Here is a 20,400-nt window from a genome sequence, read left to right as displayed (position 1 = left end):
TATCATGCTTGCACTACGTCTTATCCCAGTGCACACATCTGTCTCCCCAAGTAGACTGAGAGCTTCTTAAAGGCAGCACCAAGTCCCATTCACCTTCCTAGCTCACTGGCATGTACACAACTTAACAGAGAGTATAGGCTCAAAAGACATGTAGTAAAAGAATGAATGAGAAATTAATAAGTTATTTGACCCTAAAGTAAATGTCCCTATATTGCTCAACTTTGAGAGCTGCCTCCACTTTGGTCTATTTTAATCGTATTTACTTTCTTAATTAATATACATATACTTCTAAGTCAATAAATTCTAGGACTGAACTTGAAAGTAGCTACAAGCTTCTGCCCCTGAGTAAAGTGAGGAAAGCGCATGTGTGTGCAATAGAAGATCTCAGGACAGTTCCTTCAGATCAATCAGATTTGCTGAGCTACATCCTGCTGGAGGAAAACAGGTTACATTTTTCTTTTTTTTTTTTTTTTTTTGAGACGGAGTCTTGCTCTGTTGCCCAGACTGTAGGGCAGTGACGCAATCTTGGCTGACTTGCTCAAGCAATTCTTGTGCCTCACCCTTTCAAAAAGCTGGGACTACAGGTGCGCACCACCACACCCAGCTAGTTTTTGTATTTTTAGTAGAGACAGGGTTTCACCATGTTGGCCATGCTGGTCTCAAACTCCTGACCTCAAGTGATCTGCCCACCTCAGCCTCCCAAAGTGCTGGGATTACAGGGATGAGCCCAGCCTACATTTTTCATCCAACAGAGCCTGGCCTTCAGTGTTAAAACTATCTAATCACCACTTATTCAGCTCTCAGCATGAGCTAGAGAGACACTTAACATACTCCTCACAATACCACCATGAGATAGGCATTATTATTCTCCCCATCTCACAGCTGAGCAAACTGCAGCTCAGAGAGGTTAAGTCACTCACCTAAAGACACACAGCTAGAAAGGGGCAGGGCTGGGATTCAAAACCATGATCCCAAATACACATCAGTGAGCAGGCAGGGGTGAGCATTCTGCTATTAGCCAACTTCTTCAGGAAGAGACTAAGGCACAGGGAAGGAGAAAGGCACAGAAACATGCACCCACCTGCCAAGCTGAGCGTGCTGAGGAAGAACTGAGTGCCATACAGGATGGTGAAGCAGCAGTCTTCTTTCTGGCGAACTGCTTTTGCTCGCTCGAAATCTTTGGAGTTCTTCCCTGGGCGGATTTCTTTTATTTCCATGATATCCACTAAAATGAAATTAACATGAGCCAATTAGAAGCTGGAGTTCACTCCACCTGAGGATGCAGCCGCACACCTGCAGCCCAGGCACAGCCTGGCTCCTTCCTTCCCCAACAGGATCCCGCAAAGCTATCTCTGCACCTGGACTCAGTGCCCCCTCCTTCTGGAAATGGACAAAGGGCCAAGAGCCTACCCGGACATTTGCTGCTACCCCATAAACCCCTGGAGTATGAAGAGTTTGGGGTTTCCACTCACCCTGTTTCTCAGACATGTTTTAAAGTAGGACAATTAATTTTTGTAATGCAACTCAGATTTGAGGAAATAAGCACACACTATTCTACCGGAAAAAAAAAAAAAAAAACAGACTAAATTGATGCTCATTAGAGATCACTCTAGGCAGCCTAAAAGTTCCAACCATCCAGCTGACCTTGACCTTGATGACCTTTTCCCTTGAGTCCCAAAAGCTACAAATGCTCTGTGGCTCAGTTGAAGGGGCAAGAGAAAATGAAGGCACTGAATAACTGCTTCAAATTAAAAATAATAACAAGAGGCCAATCCCAGCGCTGGGGATGGTCACAGAGGTTCTGGATATCACAGGACCTATGGGAAGAGAGTGGTAAACTATTACTCTGGTAACAGTCCAGAGTAATGGACTGTTACTAATGTGCCACAGCCTCCAGTATTTATGCCTTATATAGCCAGCTGCCCTTCAATCCAGGTTGTCTCTGTGACCTGTTTTAACCAATAAAATGTAGTATAAATCAGGGATTCCCCAACCCCCAGGCCATGGACCGGTATTGTCAAGTGAGCACTATTATCTGAGCTCCACCACCTGTCAGATCAGCAGCGGCATCAGATTCTCACAGAAGCGCAAACCCTATGGTGAATTGTGCATGCGAGGGATTCAGGTTTTGTGGTCCTTATTGGAATCTAATGCCTGATGATCTGAAGTAGAATAGTTTTATCCTGAAGCAAACCCCCCACAGCCCCCACCATCTGTGGAAAAACTGTCTTCTACGAAACTGGTCACTGGTACCAAAAAGGTTGGGAGCACTGCTGGCATGCTGGCATAAATGATGCTGTGCCATTTCAGGGTCTAATCCTTTTTTTTTTTTTTTTTGAAACAGGATCTCACTCTATCACCCAGTCTGGAGTGCAGTGGCATGATCTCAGCTCACTGCAACCTCTGCCTCCTGGGTTCAAGCGATTCTCCTGCCTCAGCCTCCAGAGTAGCTGGGATTACGGGCATGTGCCTCCATGCCTGGCTAATTTTTCTATTCTTAGTAGAGATGGGGTTTCACCATATTGGCCAAGCTGGTCTTGAACTCCTGACCTCAAGTGATCTGCCTGCCTCAGCCTCCCAAAGTGCTAGGATTACAGGCGTGAGCCAGCGGGCCTGGCCTGGGGCCTAATCCTTAAGAAGTCCCGGTACCTTCCATTTTGTGCTCTGGGGGAAGCCAGCCTCTGTGTAAGAAGTCAGACTACCTAGAGACCACCATGCTATAAGAAGCCCAAGTTAGCACCATAGAGAGGCCATGGAAGAAGAATCACTGCCCTCAGCCAACAGCCCAGCTGAGCCCCCAGCCAACAGCCACAGAGCACTAGATCATCTTAGAAGTGGATCCTCCGACCCCAATGAGCTGCCCCAGCCGACAACATGTGGAACACAGACAAGCTCTCCCAGTCCCCACCCATGCCCAGATTGTAGAAATATATGCAATAAATAAAATGATTGTTGTCTTACGCCACTAAACACTGGGATAGTTTGTTGTATAGCAATAGATAACAGAAACAAATAAGAAATCCTTCCTTTCTGCAACTTCTGCTGCCATGTGACTCCACCCACTCCTGGTCAAAACCTACCGGGCCAGGATGGCAACCTGACTGACTCAAAGCTGACTCCCCCTTCCCCCTACAAGATGACCAGTGAACTCTGGACTGGCACAGAGACACAAGCTCAACAAGCTCAGCCAGTCTCTTCTTTCCCTTTCTTCTGAAAAACAACAACAACAAACATCTTTTCATGGGATGCATCCATTCCATGGGCTTTAGATAGAGCTGATTCACCCCCACCACCTTCAACCATAAGCTGAAGGGGACAGCAGGAAACTGGGAATGACCCAAGTGCCCTGGCTCAGTGACTGGTTCAGGGACAGACACATGGCCCAGCTGCACCATCAGCATCTTCCTGGGACTTATTTGGCCAGGACTACTGGTAAAACGTCCCCTCCACTGCTGCTCTCAGGCTGGTAAAACATGAGCCTGGGAGTAGCAGGGACCACCTTGTCCACCACGGAAGAAAGTGTTATCAAACCCTGGTGTACCTTTGAACTCCAGCACTCCTGGAGGTAAGAGTGAGAAAGGAGATCTCAGCTTTGCAGCAAGAAGAGGTGGCTCTGGCCTGGAATTAAGGAAGAGGACAGAACGAAGTCCACAGAGGTGAGCAAAGGCATCTTAGAGTCAGTGAAACAGCAGGAAAGGTTCGTGGCCATTCACAGGCAACGATGGGAGCTAGAGGAGGAGAGCAGAGAATTAAGTTAGAGGAGAGGGGATGGGATGCGCTCAAAGCTTTCTGAGTTCTTACCGTGGGTCTAGCTCAATTAGAAACAGCTCAGTGGGCAAAAGCCATGTGAAAACAACCCGGGCATGGTGGCCCAAGCCTGTAATCCCAGCACTTTGGCAGGCCGAGGGGGGCAGATCACTTGAGGTCAGGAATTTGAGACCAGCCTGGCCAACAAGGTGAAACCCCATCTCTACTAAGAATACAAAAATTAGCTGGGCTTGGTGGCACATGCCAGTTGTCCCAGCTACTTGGGAGGATGAGGCAGAAGAATCGCTTGAACTCAGGAGGCAGAGGTTGCAGGGAGCCGAGATCACGCCACTGCACTCCAGCCTGGGTGACAGTGAGACTTCGTCTCAACAACAACAACAACAAAAAGACCACGTGAAAAGACTAAAAAAACAGCATGTCATCTACACCCTGTACATGTCTGGTGGTAGACATACCCACCTATACATGTGACGAGATTTCGTAGAACTACACATCAAAACAAATGCAAAATAACAAGAAAATTGAGTGTATGTAAAAAATGGTGAAAACCAATTAAGATCTGCAGTTTCATTAATAGCACTGCACCAGCATCCATGTCCAGGTTTTGATAACTATGGTGATGAAAGATGTTATCAGTGGAGCAGCTAAATGAATGGTTCACAGAAACTGTACTATTTTTGCCACGTCCACGAGTCTAACATTATTTCAAAATAAAAAGTTACTAAAATCACTTCTCAATTATGGGTGGCCCTATTATTAGAGAGGTGGTGTCTCTAAACCTTGTTGGGTAGAGTATTTGGGATGAAGGTGAGAGAGAGGAGAGATATGACTCATCCCCCGTCACATCCCATTGAGGACTTCTACTACAAGCTGGCTGGAGGGGGGGGCCCATAACTAGTGGGGACCCCATGCAGACCTTGCGCTATAAATCTTGTTCAAAGGGCCATTCCCACTGATTGCAGATCTCGAGGAAACTGAAACAAGTGGCTCCCGTCTTAAATCTTACTCAAGGGAGTTAACCCTACGGCCCGCATGTGCGGGAGATCTGAAGAATCACCAGTCCTCCGCCTTAGCTGCATTATAATACTAAACATCATGCCCAGGGGTGGGGATTTAACACGCCAATGAGATATGCAACACAGGAAGAGGCTCTCTATCCTGTTATACTGTGCAGGTGCCAGAAGTTCCCCGCCTCTACATGCTTAAATATCGCTCCCTGCCTACTTTAGCCCCTTTAAAATTCCTCTCCTGACTGTCTTCGGGGAGCCAGGCAGAGAATTCTCTCTCTCTCGTGCTGCTTCTCTTATGCCTGGGCATAAGCTCCAATAAAGCCTTATCTGGGAAAACTCTTTTGACCTCATGTGAGTTTCTATCACACTGAGAGCCCAAGAACGCATGCTCAGTAAAAGATGGACATGTCGCCACTCTTCACCCAAACCAGAAATCTGAGTCTTCCTTATCTCTTCTCTTTATCTTCACTCCTCAAAAACAAACAAACAAAAAGATCCTTTTCATGCACTGAAATTTATTTATTTGTTTCATTTATTTGGGGGAAGCTTGATACTTTTATAGACTTCATGATGTTGCACCCCAAAATACTTAATTTATCTCAAAAAAGGAGCACATTTTCTTATAGAACCATAAAACCTTACATCTAACAAAACTGATGATAATTACTTAACACAACCTAACACCTCGTCTGTATTTAAATTTCCCCAGTTTTCCCCAAATCTTTTTACAGTAGACTTGAAGACAAATAAAATGCACACATCTTACCTGGTTATGTCATTACATCTTCAAACCTAAGCAGTCTCCTTGTTTACTTTTGTTTTCTCTTGTGCCTTTGACTTTTTAAAGACATTAGGCACTGGAATTCATTTTTAGAGGAAATCAACATGGCTGATGTAACTGCTTTAGTAATTATCTAAAAACTTGAAAGGTATTAAGGTTTATTTTCCAAAGTTAGTTATTCACCCACCCAGTTGACTGCCAGTAAAAGTCTAGTGACTTTAAGCAAACATTCTTTTCTTTTTCTGTCTAGTCTAACAATTCTCTTTCCTGGTAAAATGTCTTCGAGAGGGAATTTTGTTTTTTGTTTTTTGTTGAGACAGAGTTTCGCTCTTGTTGCCCAGGCTGGAGTGCAGTGGCACAATCTCGGCTCACTGCAACCTCCGCCTCCTGGGTTCAAGCGACTCTCCTGCCTCAGCCTCCCGAGTAGCTGGGATTACAGGCACCCACCACCACACCTGGATAATGTGTGTGTGTTTGTGTGTGTGTGTGTGTGTGTGTGTGTATTTCTAGTAGAGACAGGGTTTCACCATATCGGTCAGGCTTGTCTCGAACTCCTGACCTCAGCTGATCCACCTGCCTCAGCCTTCCAAGTACAGAGATTACACGCGTGAGCCACCACCCCCAGCCAAGAGGGAATCTTTGAACTGGCCTATGGTGAGCATCTGTCCTTACAGCAATATTATACGTAACTAAAGAAAAACTTTTTTAGACAATGTAACATTGTCTTCCAGCAATAGCCACATTTTAACAATTCTACTTCTGTAATTGCTCTGGAATCTGTCAACATCTATCCATTTCCATGGCCAACACCACAATCCAAGCCACCATTATCTCTTGTCTATGGAGGCAACTTCCTGACTTGTCTCCTTATAGCAGTACCTTATCCCCACAGTCATCTTATGAAACACAAACAGGCTCGTGCCACTCCATGGGATCAAGCCTTCCCGTGGCATCCCATTGCTGTTAGGACTAAGAACCACAGCCCTGTGATGACCCCTCCAACCCCGCATGGCCTAACCATCTGCCTCCCGGCCCTAGCTCCCCATGCACCACCCACACAGACCCCTCTGAGCATCTCCCATAGGTCACACTCATTCCTACCATAGGACATTAGCGGTGCTGTTGGCACCACTGAAAATGTTCTTAGTCTAGTTAACACCAAGCTCTCCCTTCCAGTCTCAGCTCAATCGGATCAAACTCAGAAAACCTCCCAATGACTGCGATGATCTACACTAAGCACCTCTCTTCCACAGCACTCAACAGAGGCAAATATTTATTAGATGGCATCTGTGGATCCACAGCCCTCCTTTCCTAGACTGTAAGCTCCATACATGCAGGGATTGTGCACCCTTCCTCACCACTATGCTCCACCCCTATGAGAATGGCTGGCACACAGCAGGGCCCAATAAGTAGTTCTTGGAAAGAGGAAAGGGACAGAGAGAGATGGGGACATCAAGAGGGATCAAACTACTGGTGACAGGGCAGAGCAGGGGACAGAGAGGAAGAAGGACAGAGGAGGAGATGAGGGAGACCAAGGCAGACAGAGAGGGATAGAGAGACCAGGTACAGAAAAGGACAGGCTACCCAAACAAGGAGGGAGAGAAATGCAAACATGCATGTACAAAACCAGAGACACAGAACATGGTAAGAAAGAAAGAATGAAATGCTAACAGCCTTTCTAACGATACAAGCAGCCCTGCACATCTGCACACCCGCTTCCACTTCAGCCCAAACAAACACCCTTTGAAGCCAGCTCTGCCCCAGGAAAGAGCTGCAGGCATCTGCCTTCATCAACCAGGACTTTATCATCCTGAACACCCCTCTCTTGCTTCTTCCCAAGACAAGTATTGGCTTATTCATCACACTTCTGAAATGATTATCCTTTCTCCACTGAGTGGCCTTTGCCCCTTTGTCAAAGATCAGTTGATGATATTTGTGTGGGTCTATTTCTGGGCTTTTGATTCTGTTCTACTAATCTGTCTATTCTTCTGGCAACATCACCTGTACTGATGACTGGAACATGAGAGTAAGTCTTGCAGTCCTCTGATTTCGTTCTACAATACTGTGTTTGCTACTCTATATCTTCCACCTTTCCATAGAAACTTTGGAATCACTTTGTCAATACCCACAGAATAACTTGCTGGGATTTTGTAATATTGTGACTTTTAATAAGATATACAGTCATCCGTCGGTGACTGTTGGGGATTGGTTCCAGGACCTTCCACAGATACCAAAATCCAAATAGATGCTCAAGCCTCTGATAAAAAATGGTAGAGTATTTGCATATAGCCTATGCACATCCCTCCATATACCTTAAATCCCTAGATTACTTTTAATACCTACTACAATGTAAATGTTATATAAGTAATTATACTGTATTGCTCAGGGAATAATGACAACAAAAAAGTTTGTCCATGTTCAGTAAGACGCAATTTTTTCAAATATTTTCAATCGACCATAGCTTAAATCCACAGATGCAGAATCCGCAAATACAGAGGACTGACTGTATGTATTTGGTCTCCAATCCCATTTTCTGGAACACAACTCCTAACACTCTTGGAATCTCCAGTGATAAGTATCTTTTTGTATGGCTGGGGGCTCCTAGATACCTCAGGATGAAGGTTGGCTGCCAGGGGAACCAATCATGTGATTAGAGGGTTGGAACTTTCAGCCCTACCCCCAACCTCCAGGAAGAAGAGAGGGGATAAAGATTGAGTTGGTCACCAATGGCCAATGATTTAATCAATCATGCCTTTGTAACGAGGCTATCATAAAAACCCAAGATGACAGGGCTTAGAGAGCTTCTTGGTTGCTAAACACATGGATGTTTCTGGCGGGTGGCATGCCCAGAGAGAACATGGGAACCCTATGCCCCCCCCCATACACTTTGCCCTATGCATCTCTTCTATCAGGCTGATCATCTTTATCTTTTGTAATATCATTTTAATAAACTGGTATACATGTTTCCCTCAGTTATGTCAGCCACTCTAGCAAATTAATCAAACCCAAGGAGTGGATTATTGGAACCCAAATTTATAGCCAGTCAGTCAAAAGCATAAGCCACAACTTGGGCTTGTGACTGGCATCTGAAGTGGGAGAGAGTCTTGAGGGACTGAGCTCTCAACCTGTGGAATCTGATTCTAGCTCCAGGTAGATAGTATCAGAATTGAATTGAACTAGAGGACACCAAACTGGTGTCCAATGGAGAATTGTTTGCTTGATGTGTGGGGGAAAAAAACCATACACATCTGGTGTCAAAAGGGTTGAGTACAGAGGAAAGAGGGAAGAGAAAGAAAAAAAACACACCTTGGTTCTTCCTTTCTCTGGGGTGAAGTGTTTTGTGCTGTATTGAATGTGAATGGAAAAAAAACTTTTCTTGTATCTCTATTAGATTTTGGTTGAGATTGTGTTGAATCTATAGACGAAGCCAGGAAGAACTGATATCTTGAAAATATTGAGTCTTCCTATCCGTGAACATGCACTATCTCCTCATGATCCTTTTAAGCATTAGACATAAGCCAGACGTTCTGCTGGATGTACTTCATCCTGGCCCTCAAGGGTCTCACAGATACAGTAGCCTCATCCTTGAGGATAAAAATAAATGCTATATAGCAAAACTCTTACAGAGCACTCTGTGTTAGGCAGAGTGCTAATGTTTTGCATGTTATAATAGGTTGGTTCCCTGGAAGTTGAGCCTGAGTCAGGGATTCCTCAGGTGTTTACTAGGGGAGTGCAGGAGTGGGATGCAGAGGAAAACAAAGTTAAACAAGGCTGTGGTCCCACTTAGGGATGCGCTTCACCCTGATTGTATAGGGAGTGGCGGGGGGATGTCTGGAGCATGAATCACACCAGAGAAGTAGGTCCTCCTGAAAGAAGGGAGGCGAGTCCTTCTTGTCCTCCCTGCCAGTCAGTCATTGGCTTGGCTTACAGCCACTACAACCTCCTAGGTGATGCAGCTTTCTTCTAGTGAGAGCAGTGCCCTGAAGAACTGGCACCTGTGAGCCACAACACCCAACACTCCTAGCAGCTGGGAAATGGAGCTCAAGCCTGGTAATGGGAGCTGAGTGGGGCACAACAGCATCCTCTATATTAACTCATCATTCCTCACAAGAACACTATGAGGCAGGTACCATGACTGCCCCTATTTTATAAATGAGGAAACTGAGGTGTGGAGAAGTGAAGTATCTTGGCCACGGTCAGCAGTCACAAGTGGAAGAGCCAGCATTTGAACCATGACTCATAGCCAAGCAAGTGACTCTAAGAAGCCATATAAGAATATGCAGCTCTCTCCGTGGTTTTCTATCTGGTAATCAGCAAAGTCTGAGGGGGTCGGTGGGCATTTTTGTTGACATCCCCATCCCTTGATCTTACATCAGGCAGGGGCATCCTGGTGAATGATGATCCCACTACCCACAGGGGTGCAGAGCTGCAAGGAGAGCGGTCAGGCCCACTGTGCTCAACCGAGTGCATCCAAGCCACCTTTCTGACCCGAGGCTGGGAACAAGATTCTAGTGCGGGGGCTGCAAATTCATGTTCCCAAGAGCTACCCAAGTCATGAGGAGCAGTGTGGCTACTGATGAGGTGGACAGACTCTGGAACCAGCTCACCTGGGCCTGGAGTCCCAGCTCCCCAACTTATAGCAGATAGCTTTGGACAGTAACTTCAATTCTCTGTGCCTCTGCTTCTTCATGTGAACGACAGGAGTGATAGTGATACTTACCACACAGTGCTCTTGTGGGGATTAAATGAGTGTGTGTCTGTACATGTGTGTTTGTCAATTAAAATAGCACCTGGCAAAACAAAGACGTAGAGGGAAAAAAACAAAGATGTAGAAACTTCTCTGTACTTGTTAGCAACTGAATTAAGCTGGACACAAATAAGGCATAAAAAATAACATGGGACAGGGAACACTGGCTCATGCCTATAATCCCAGCACTTTGGGAGGTTGAGGCAGGAGATCATTTGAAACCAGAGAGTTCAAGACCAACCTGGGCAACAAAGCAATACCTCATCTCCACAAAAATAATAGAAAAAATAAACCCAGTTAGCCAAGTGTGCTGGTGCACACCGGTACTCTCAGCTACTCAAGAAGTTGAGGCGGGAGGATTGCTTGAGCTCAGGAGTTTGAGGCTGCAATGAGCTGTAATCACAACACTGCACACCAGCATGGCAAGAGAGCAAGACCCTGTCTCCGAAAAAAAAAAAAAAAGAAATAAAGAACACGGTCTCTCAATTTATTTGCTGTGAACATTAAAGAGGCAGATCCTTATGTACCGACATGACAAAAACTCCTTGATGACCTATGTAAATAGGAGACTAGATGTATACATCCATGTGTGTACACACATACATGCCCATGTGCACATGTACATATTATATACAGGTGTCCATCACTACGCAAATTCTCACTATCTGAAAGTCTACTATAACTTATTAATTCTTTAATGTGAAATGCACCATGCAGATCACAGACCTGCTGTACGAGGTTCATGAGCACCTAGGTGCCAATGAAAACAGTGAAGGTGTGGTCCAGGCACAGTGCCTCACACCTGTAATCCCAGCAATTTGGGAGGCACAGGCGGGCAGATCACTTGAAGTCAGGAGTTTGAGACCAGCCTGGCCAACGTGGCAAAACCCTGTCTCTACTAAAAATATAAAAATTAGCTGGGCATGGGGGCATGTGCCTGTAATCCCAGCTACTAGGGAGTCTGAGGCAGGAGAATCACTTGAACCCATTGTGGGGGTACAGACATAGCACTGAGCCAAGATCACACCACTGCACTCCAGCCTGGGCAACAAGAGTGAAACTCCATCCGAAAGAAGAAAGAAAACAAAGGAAAAGAAAAACGAAAAGGTGGCCGGGCGTGGTGGCTCATGCCTGTAATCCCAGCACTTTGGGAGGCCAAGGAGGGCAGATCACGAGGTCAGGAGATTGAGACCATCTTGGGTAACATGTGAAACCCCGTCTCTACTAAAAATACAAAAAAAAAAAAAAATTAGCCCAGTGTGGTGGCGGGCACCTGTAGTCCCAGCTACTCCGGAGGCTGAGGCAGGAGAATGGTGTGAACCCGGGAGGCAGAGCTTGCAGTGAGCTGAGGTCACACCACTGCACTCCAGCCTGGGCCACAGAGCAATATGCCTTCTCCAAAAAAAGAAAAGAAAAGAAAAACGAAAAGGAAAAGGAAACAGAAATGGAAAGGAAAGGCGTGTCTGTCTGCAATGGAAGAGAAGCAGTTAGATGCACAACGAATGGCACATCAAACCTGGCATCCTGCCCATTTTATTGAGTTCTTCTTTCATCCTAGCATTTGCTTCCGACAAGCAAACTACCAACTAGAGTCCAATTTAAATGAATCTTTAGTATTTAAAACAGATCATTTCATTGTTTTTTCCATTACAGTACAAGGTAGTTGGAAGATAGAAGAATATCATAATTCAGAACCATTACTGTATAGTATCCTATGTACTTTTTGCAAACATGCTTAGTAATGAGTTTACTGAAGCACCCAAAAATTGGGTATTTGCTGCTGTAGATGCTTTGTATTCATGCAAAAAATATCGGTGGGCTGATTTTAGGTACTTAAGGTTGTTAAGTGATACTAAGGAAACTGGCTGGGGTGTTTCCATCAGTTGGTAACACATCAGCACTTGTCTCTCTGTAATATGATGTAATATACTGCAATCCAAAAATGTTCCTCTCCAGTGTGTTTTCAGGAACGTAATGGATTCGGCTAAGAAGGAATGTGCCTATTTGTAGGTGCGCACGTGTGTGTGTAAAGGTGTGAGAAAGGGTACCAAAAGATTTCCACCAACTTGCTGACAACAGGCACTACCAGTGAGAAGGAGATGGGCAAATGATGGTCAAGGAGGGCTTTATCTGCATGGGTTCAAATTTTTGCCAACGGCTCATAGTGACTAAAACAGTTTATTCTCAAAGTAGGCTGTGGTCAGCAGACCTCAGGCCATGCACTCTTGCATGGTGGGGCTCAGTGGCTGAGTTTCCTGCTTGAAGAAAGTGAGATAACCCAGCCACAGAAATGAGGCTTCATCTTTGCACAACCCCACCCCCTTCCCAGCATCACCTCGGGTTTTCCCAGGTCCACCCCACCCCCACCGCCCATCCCTCCACTCCCATCCCCTGCAAACCACCCCCCACACATCAAGTCTCCTGGAGTCAGCCTCAAAGGCCGGCACCCCACTCTAGCCACCCTCCCTTGGCCCTCCCTGCCTACCCATCACCTTCTGGCACACCCTTGGGGATTTTTGGCCCCTCCAGACATTTCATAGCTTCCTCTCACTCCCCGCTTTACACCCCTGACCCCTTTGCTGGCCAGGCCATGCCCTGTTCTTCAAGCTCCCATTTCCTTCCTCCTTCCACTACTGATTCTCTGTCTCTCTCAGGCTCCCTGCACCCCTGGAACGTCCTCCCACCCCTGACACCAGGAACATGGCTTTTTCCCCAATTCCCACACATGGCCTCAATGGGCACCACACCTGACAATAAGCTTAACAAAAATTTCTCTCTGGAAGCTCAAGACATATTCAAGCGAGCAAACAGACAGAAGGCCTGGGCACCTTCCCACACATATCCCACCCTCTTTTCTGACTTTCAGTCATTCAGTCAACCACGCAGTCACAGAACCCCACGCTGAGCGCTAGGGATGCCACACTGCAGAGACAGACACAGTCCTGCCCTCAGACAGCTCCGAGTCTGGGAGGGAGGACAGGCCCTGTCCAGGCCGGCATATGATACGTGGAAATCCACATCTCCATCCACATCAGGAGTGCAACAGAGTCCACACTGGGGCTCCTCCCCAGGAAGGGGAAGAAAGGCTTCTCTGAGCATATGCATCATGGCTGACTTCTGCAGACTGGAGCTCACCTGGGAAGAAGAGGAGAAAGCCTCCCTTTTTAGGGAGTTCTGGAGTACAAAGACCCTGGTTCAAATCCTGGCTTGTACTCCCCAGGGGTGCACAGGAACCGGGCACGTTGCATCCCTTCTCTTTGCTGTTGCCTCCTCTGTACAAGCAGTGATGCTTATCATTGAGTTGTCATGCAAACCAAATGAAATAACATGAAATAAAAACCACGTGGCCCCAGGAGGGCTCCACCGAGGTGAGTTTAGCTAGTAACTAGGCTGAATGGTTTTCTGTACCACCTTGCAACACCAGCTTCCCAGCTGCTGGTGGTTTCACTTTAAGTAAAAAGCCCCAGCGTATCTTATCGACCTCAGCCAAGGACCCTGCTGTAAGGAAAACGAAAGGTGTTAGGTTATTTCACACACGCAGCAGCGTCTGACAGGGCAGCTGGGGGAATAGGTGAGATGCACAGCAGAACATGTAATGACGAAAGGGGCTTCCAACGCACACACGGTAGAGCAGAAAGAGCCCAGCTCTAGAAGGATCTAGTAGGCATGAGTTAAATCCAGCTCTTCCTCTCCTGGCTGTATGAAAAAGCCTCTATTCTGCCTTACTGTCTATTTTCTCATCTATAAAATGGAAAAAGAACATACACCCCATAGAGATATATCTGAAAAAAACTTTGCAAAAGGTAAAGTTTACGGCCGGGTACAGTGGTTCATGCCTGTAATCCTAGCACCTTGGGAGGCCGAGGTGGGCAGATCACTTGAGGTCAGGAGTTTGAAACCAGCCTGGCCAACATGGTGAAACCCTGTCTCTACTAAAAATACAAAAATTAGCTGGGCGTGGTAGTGAGCGCCAGGGTGCCTGTAATCCCAGCTACTCAGGAGGCTGAGGCAAATGGCTTGAGCCCAGGAGACAGAGGTTGAAGTGAGCCAAGATTGTGCCACTGCACTCCAGCCTAGGCGACACAGTGAGACTCTATCTCAATAAATAAATAAATAAATAAATAAATAAAGTTTACTTTTTGGCCTGCAGATAGGGGGTGGGGCTGCCCTTATCTTCTTTGTTAAAAAGATAATAAACAACAGAGTTGTTGTGGCTGCGCTGACAGCAGAGGGGAGAACCAGTGTCCTGCTTCCATGTGAAGAGATTCTTCCCAGATCATTATGCTCAAGTAATTAGGTCTGTGATTCTGATGCTTCATATTCATGCAGAACTATTCAACAGATAAGAGTTTTAAGTGATGCTGGGAAACTGGTGCTTCTCTCCCCTCTGGGACTCCCCCTCCCCAAGAGAGGAAGGGACCACTCCCTGGATGAAGGAACTGAGGATACTCAGCTCAGACTCTTCGTCTTGTTCTAGCTCGATCCACCCCTAAGGAACCACGTGCCCTGCCCTGTTCCCTGCCACTCGGAAGGGAGCTGCCTCCAAGACAAGGGTCCCCAGTCCCCAAGCCATAAACGGGTACCTCTCTGTGGCCCGTTAGGAATCGAGCCGCACAGCAGGAGGTGAGCAGGGGTCTAGCGAACGTTACTGCCTGAGCTCCGCCTCCTGTCAGATCATCAGCGGCATTAGAATCTCATAGGAGTACAAACCTTATTGTGAACTGCGCATGTGAGGGACCCAGGTTGCACACTCCTTATAAGAATCTAACCCCTGATGATCTGTCACTGTCTCCCATCACTCCCAGACAGAACTGTCTAGTTGCAGGAAAACAAGCTCAGGGCTCCCACTGATTCTACACTATGGTGAGATGTATAATTATTTCATTATATATTACAATGTAATCATAATATAAATGAAGTATACAATAAATGTAATGCCCTTGAATCACCCTGACACCATCCCTCCAGGCCAACCTGGCCCATGGAAAAGTTATCTTCCACAAAACCGATCCCTGGTGCCAAAAAAGTTGGGGACTGCTGCTCTGAGACACCTATAGGCATCCACCCAGGCCATGACAGGGAGGGCAGATCAGGGGCCAGGTGTCAGGCTCAATTCTAAGCATGCTCTTCAGGCAGCCATCTCATCACCCGTCGATGATTGCCGATGTTTCATTTCTCAATCATTTCCAAACTCCGGAGACAATGAGAAAATGAGGTGCTTTATGTGCTCACCACTAACACCCCCAACATGGGCCATCAAATAATTCTTTGTTTTTTTGGAGACAAGGTCTCGCTCTGTCACCCAGGCTGGAGTGCCGTGGCACAATCACAGCTCACTGCATCCTTGAACTCCTAGGCTCAAGGGACCCTCCTGCCTCAGCCTCCCAAAGCCAGGTGACTGGGACTACAGGCATGCACCACCATACCTGGCTAAGTTTTCTCTTTTTAGCAGAGACAAGGTCTCACGATGCTGCCTAGGCTGGTCTCAAATCCCTGGCCTCAAGTGATCCTCCCATTTTGGTTTCCCAAAGTGTTGGGATTACAGGCATGAGCCACCACGCCCAGCCTAAATGTTCATCATTTTAGTGCCATTTAAACTTAGTGTTTTCACCCTCCTGCTGGAAATTAAATTTAAATAGCGCCCACCTTTGTTATGTCTTAACTGTAGTATATTTTAAAATATATTGAAAAAATACATACCTGGTACCTCTAAACTGTGAAATCAAGTTTCTTTTCTATACAAAATTAAGTTTAAAAATAGTGAATCCATATTAAAATAAGTATTTGATATAAAACAGTACTGGTGGTATGCAAATATAATAAAAATCATTAAGGCAATTTAAAGGAAGGGCTCATTACTTTATATACAGCCTATTAGTATTTTAATAGGCTAATTCTGCTTTTCTTTAAACCGGTACTGTATATCAAAATTACACAGAAAACTCTCATTATACGAAGACTATATAGAGATTTTTTTTTCATCACACATGGATTGACCAGTTTTGGGGCGTGGTTTGGAGCCATATGACATTATTTCTCAAACTGCAAACATTTACCAACCTTATAAGGTTTGTTGTATCTGCCTACTGCTGATACTATTTATGTGATAGTTTTCTTTAAATCAACTCACCGTTTTCACCTGAATTAATGTATGTTAAGAGTGATTTTATGTTTTTGGCAAAAAGAAAACCAGTAACACTCACCATATACAATGGGAACCGCAAAATAGTAAAATCAGTGGAAACGTGACAATATTATTAAATTCTCCCTAGAAATAGTTGTCTGCTGGAAACAAAACCCTCGGCTTGGTTCTGTGAGTCATAAAGGGAAATAAGAAGCCTTTAAGAGAGGCACAAAGCCAATTAGCCATACAAGACTCACTGATGGAGACAGGAGTCAGAGTGGTGTCACCTAAAGAGAGGAATCGGTCACCAGGACCAGAGGAAAGGCCACAGAGGTGGCCCCATGTTTAAAGCGTTGACCCTTACATGCACCATGTGTGCATTTTACATCTATGTTATGTACATGTATATAGATATAGATATATTTAATTTTACTTTAAGTTCTGGGATACATGTGTGGAACATGCAGGTTTGTTACATAGGTGTACATGTGCCATGGTTGTTTGCTGCCCCTATCAACCCGTCATCTAGGTTTTAAACCCTGCATGCAATAGGTATTTGTCCTAATGCTTTCCCTCCCCTTGCCCCCACCCCCTGACAGGCCCTGGTGTGTGATGCTCCCCTCCCTCTGTCCATGTGTTCTCACTGTTCAACTCCCACTTATGAGTGAGAACATGTGGCGTTTGGTTTTCTATTCCTGTGTTAGTTTGCTGAGAATGATGGTTTCCAGCTTCATCCATGTCCCTGCAAAGGACATGAACTCATTCTTTTTTATGTCTGCAAGTTATATTTTAATAAAGACATTTCATATCATTCAGGCTGGCAACAGCGGCTTACGCCTGTAATGCCAGCACTTTGGGAGGCCAAGGCAGGCAGATCACATGAGGCCAGGGGTTCAAGACCTGCCTGGGTAACATGGTGAAACCCCATCTCTACTAAAAATATAAACATTAGCCAGGCATGGTGGCGGGTGCCTGCAGTCCCAGGTGCTTGGGAATCTGGGAGGTTGAGGCAGGAGAATCACTTGAACCCAGGAGGCGGAGACTGCAGTGAGCCAAGATCAAGCCAGTGCACTCTAGCCTGGGCAACAGAGCCAGACTCCACCTCAAAAAAAAAAAAAAGAAATGTGTATCTTTCAAAGAGAGACATGTTAAAATTTTGGAAATGGAGTTGGTGTAAGAAATCGTTACATTGCTTCAGTCTCTTGACTACGATGGTAGATATAGGATGCTACGCATGTGACAAAATTGTACATAACTAAATACACACAAGTACAAGGAAAATGGGGGAAAATCTGAATAAGACTGGCAGTGGGTTCTATCAATGTTGTCAGTATTAATATCCTGGTTGTGATACTTTACTACAGCTTTGCAAGACATTACCATTGGGGATGACTAGGTAATGTCCACATGAGATCTCTCTGTATTATTTCTTACAACTTTATGTCAATCTTCAATTATCTCAACAAAAATTCCAATGGAAAAAAATGCACAGCATCAAGGAGAAAAAAAAAAAAAAAAAAAGACATGTTGGTACCAAACAGATGTTCTTGTCATAATCAGGAAGACAGAAAGGGAACTGAGAAGGAAACCACGCTCTCAACCTTGGTTCAGGCTCCCTAGGCACCGCCTGTTGTTCACGCTTTGCTGTGGCACCCATGACACAGGGGTCCCTGCAGAGAGCATCCCTTACTCCTCTCAGGGGATTCTACCAGCCAGCTCTGGGCTCCGCCTTCTGCCAGGACCTGTCCTATTTCCTGCCCAGCTAGAAATAGATGTTCATGCAGCCTCCTGATAAGCAGGGCACTGAAACCCAGAGGAAGTGGCCTGCAGCGTGCTCACTTGTTTGGAAAAGGCAAAGGTCACACAGCTATAGAAGCCAGCTGGGACCACAATTCCTAGGAACGTCAGCAAGGAGTTGAGGTAGTCTGAGCACTGGCAGAAGAGTAAATGCAGATTTCTCTTTCAACAACAGCCTTTCATTTGATCACATGCTTTTCTGACTTCCATCTGAAGCAGCACTGAGTTTGCTAGTTTGTCTTTTTTTCTGTTTGCTTTTTACAGCAAAAGAAAGGTTCTGAGAATACAGACAACTACCTTAACTTGGACTGCCTGGAGTAAATTCTAGAGTTCTAACTGATGTTGAGTCTTCCCATGGAGAACGCTGGTCCTCAACTTCCTACTAGGGACCTTTCGGCTTCAGAGAAAACCAAAGAGGAGAAAAGGGAAGGGAAACCACATGTACAGAAACACGGAGTACATGCCGGTGTGCACGGCAGGGGTCCTGACACCTGTGCACTCATGTAAGGCTGAGAAGATTGTCTTCCTTCTACAGGTGGGAAGGCTGAAGCAGAGAGAGTCACTGACTCATCCAAGGTCACAATGGTTGAGCCAGCACTTGAACCTGAACGGCCAGGCTCCATAGTTTGCACTCATTTCTGAGACAGAGTGTTGCTCTGTTGCTGAGGTTGGAGGGCAGTGGCACAATCTCAGCTCAATGAACCTCAGCCTCCTGAGTTCAAGCGATTCTCCCGCCTCAGTCTCCCAAGTAGCTGGGACCAAAGGCGTATGCCACCATACCCAGCTAATTTTTGTTGGAGATGGGCTTTCACCATGTTAGCCAGGCTGGTCTCAAACTCCTCACCGCAGGTGATCCACTCACCTCAGCTTCCCAATGTGCTGGGATTACAGCCGTGAGTCACCTTGCCCGGCCCAAAGCTTGCACTCTTAACCACTACCAAGGGAAGGATGAAGTGAGAAGCCAAGATCCAAAGTGCTCTCCCCTGCAGACAGCAAGAACCTCTTGGCTCCTTCAGTGAGAATACGAGCCCATGGCTGACACATGGGCCAATACAGTGCACCAGGAGATCCATAATCCAGTCCCACTGCCACTACCTTACTGTGTGACCTTGGGAGACTCATTTTACCTCCCTGGGCCTCCGTTTCCCCATCTGATAAATGCAGGGATTGGGTGAGCTGTGTGATTTGGATAGTTTCTATGGTATGAAAACACTAGTTGACACCAATTTAGGATGAAAATGGCTCTGGTCTTGTCCTTGGTGGCCCTGGAAAGGAAGTATAAATGGGTAATGTTGGGGGTTGAACTGCATCCCCCAAAAAGATATATAGAAGTCCGGTCCCTGGTATGTGTGAATGTGGCCTTCTTTGGAAATAGGGTCTTTGCAGATGTAGTCAAGATGAGCTCAGGCTGGATTAGGGTGGGTCCTAACCCAAGACTAGTGTCCTTATAAGAGGGAAATTTGGACAGAGACACACATAGAGGGAGAGATGGGAATGCCATATCCATGAGCCAAGGGACACCCAGGGTCACCAACAGCTACCAGAGACCAGGAAAAGGAGAGGAAGGATCCTCCCCTAGAGCCTCCAGTGGGAGCACAGCCCTACCAACACCTTGATTTGAGACTTCAAAGCTCCAGACTGCAAGGGAGTACGTTTCTGTTTTAAGTCCCTCAGTTTGTGACACTTGTGTTATGGCAGCCACAGGACACTAATATAGGTAATAACATGGCTTTCTTATTATCTTCAATTATTATTATTACTATTATTATTACATTTGAGGCCGAGTCTTGCTCTGTCGCCCAGGCTACAGAGCAATGGCACAATCTCAGCTCACAGCAACCTCCGCCTCCCATGTTTAAACAATTCTCATACCTCAGCCTCCCAAGTAGCGTCACCACGCCCGGCTAATTTTTGTATTTTTAGTAGAGACGAGGTTTTGCCATGTTGGCTGGGCTGGTTTCAAACTCCTAATCTCAGGTGATCCGCCCGCTTCGGCCTCCCAAAGTGCTGGGATTACAGGCGTGAGCCACCACTTCACGCCTGTGAAGAGCCCGGCCACCTTCATTATTATTATAACAGCTACTTACTAACCGTTCGCTGTACATAATGTACTATATTAATTGCTTCACCTAAATTATCCAATTTCATGTCAGCCACCCTATGACAGAGGAGT

At 46.0% G+C, this 20,400-nt stretch overlaps 1 protein-coding gene across 20 annotated transcripts in view; it reads right to left on the bottom strand.

Annotated features, from left to right (window-relative positions):
- The window catches only part of PLCG2 (phospholipase C gamma 2), a 178,017-nt gene that overhangs the window by 101,661 nt on the left and 55,956 nt on the right, over positions 1–20,400 (bottom strand). For 17 of the 20 annotated variants that reach the window (XM_055299698.2, XM_063612482.1, XM_063612481.1 and 14 more), the window contains one exon: positions 1,082–1,225. In XM_055299698.2, coding sequence (XP_055155673.1) covers positions 1,082–1,225 — 144 coding nt within the window. Of the gene's footprint in view, positions 1–1,081; positions 1,226–3,541; positions 3,619–13,441; positions 13,603–20,400 lie in introns of those variants that run through there. The other 3 variants (XM_063612489.1, XM_063612490.1, XM_063612494.1) reach the window with 2 other exon arrangements.

This window comes from Symphalangus syndactylus, chromosome 11 (genome assembly GCF_028878055.3).
Source record: "Symphalangus syndactylus isolate Jambi chromosome 11, NHGRI_mSymSyn1-v2.1_pri, whole genome shotgun sequence".
Lineage (NCBI taxonomy): Eukaryota > Metazoa > Chordata > Mammalia > Primates > Hylobatidae > Symphalangus > Symphalangus syndactylus.
The sequence above is the reverse complement of the archived record's forward strand: the minus strand, read 5'-3'. Positions and strand labels throughout refer to the sequence as shown.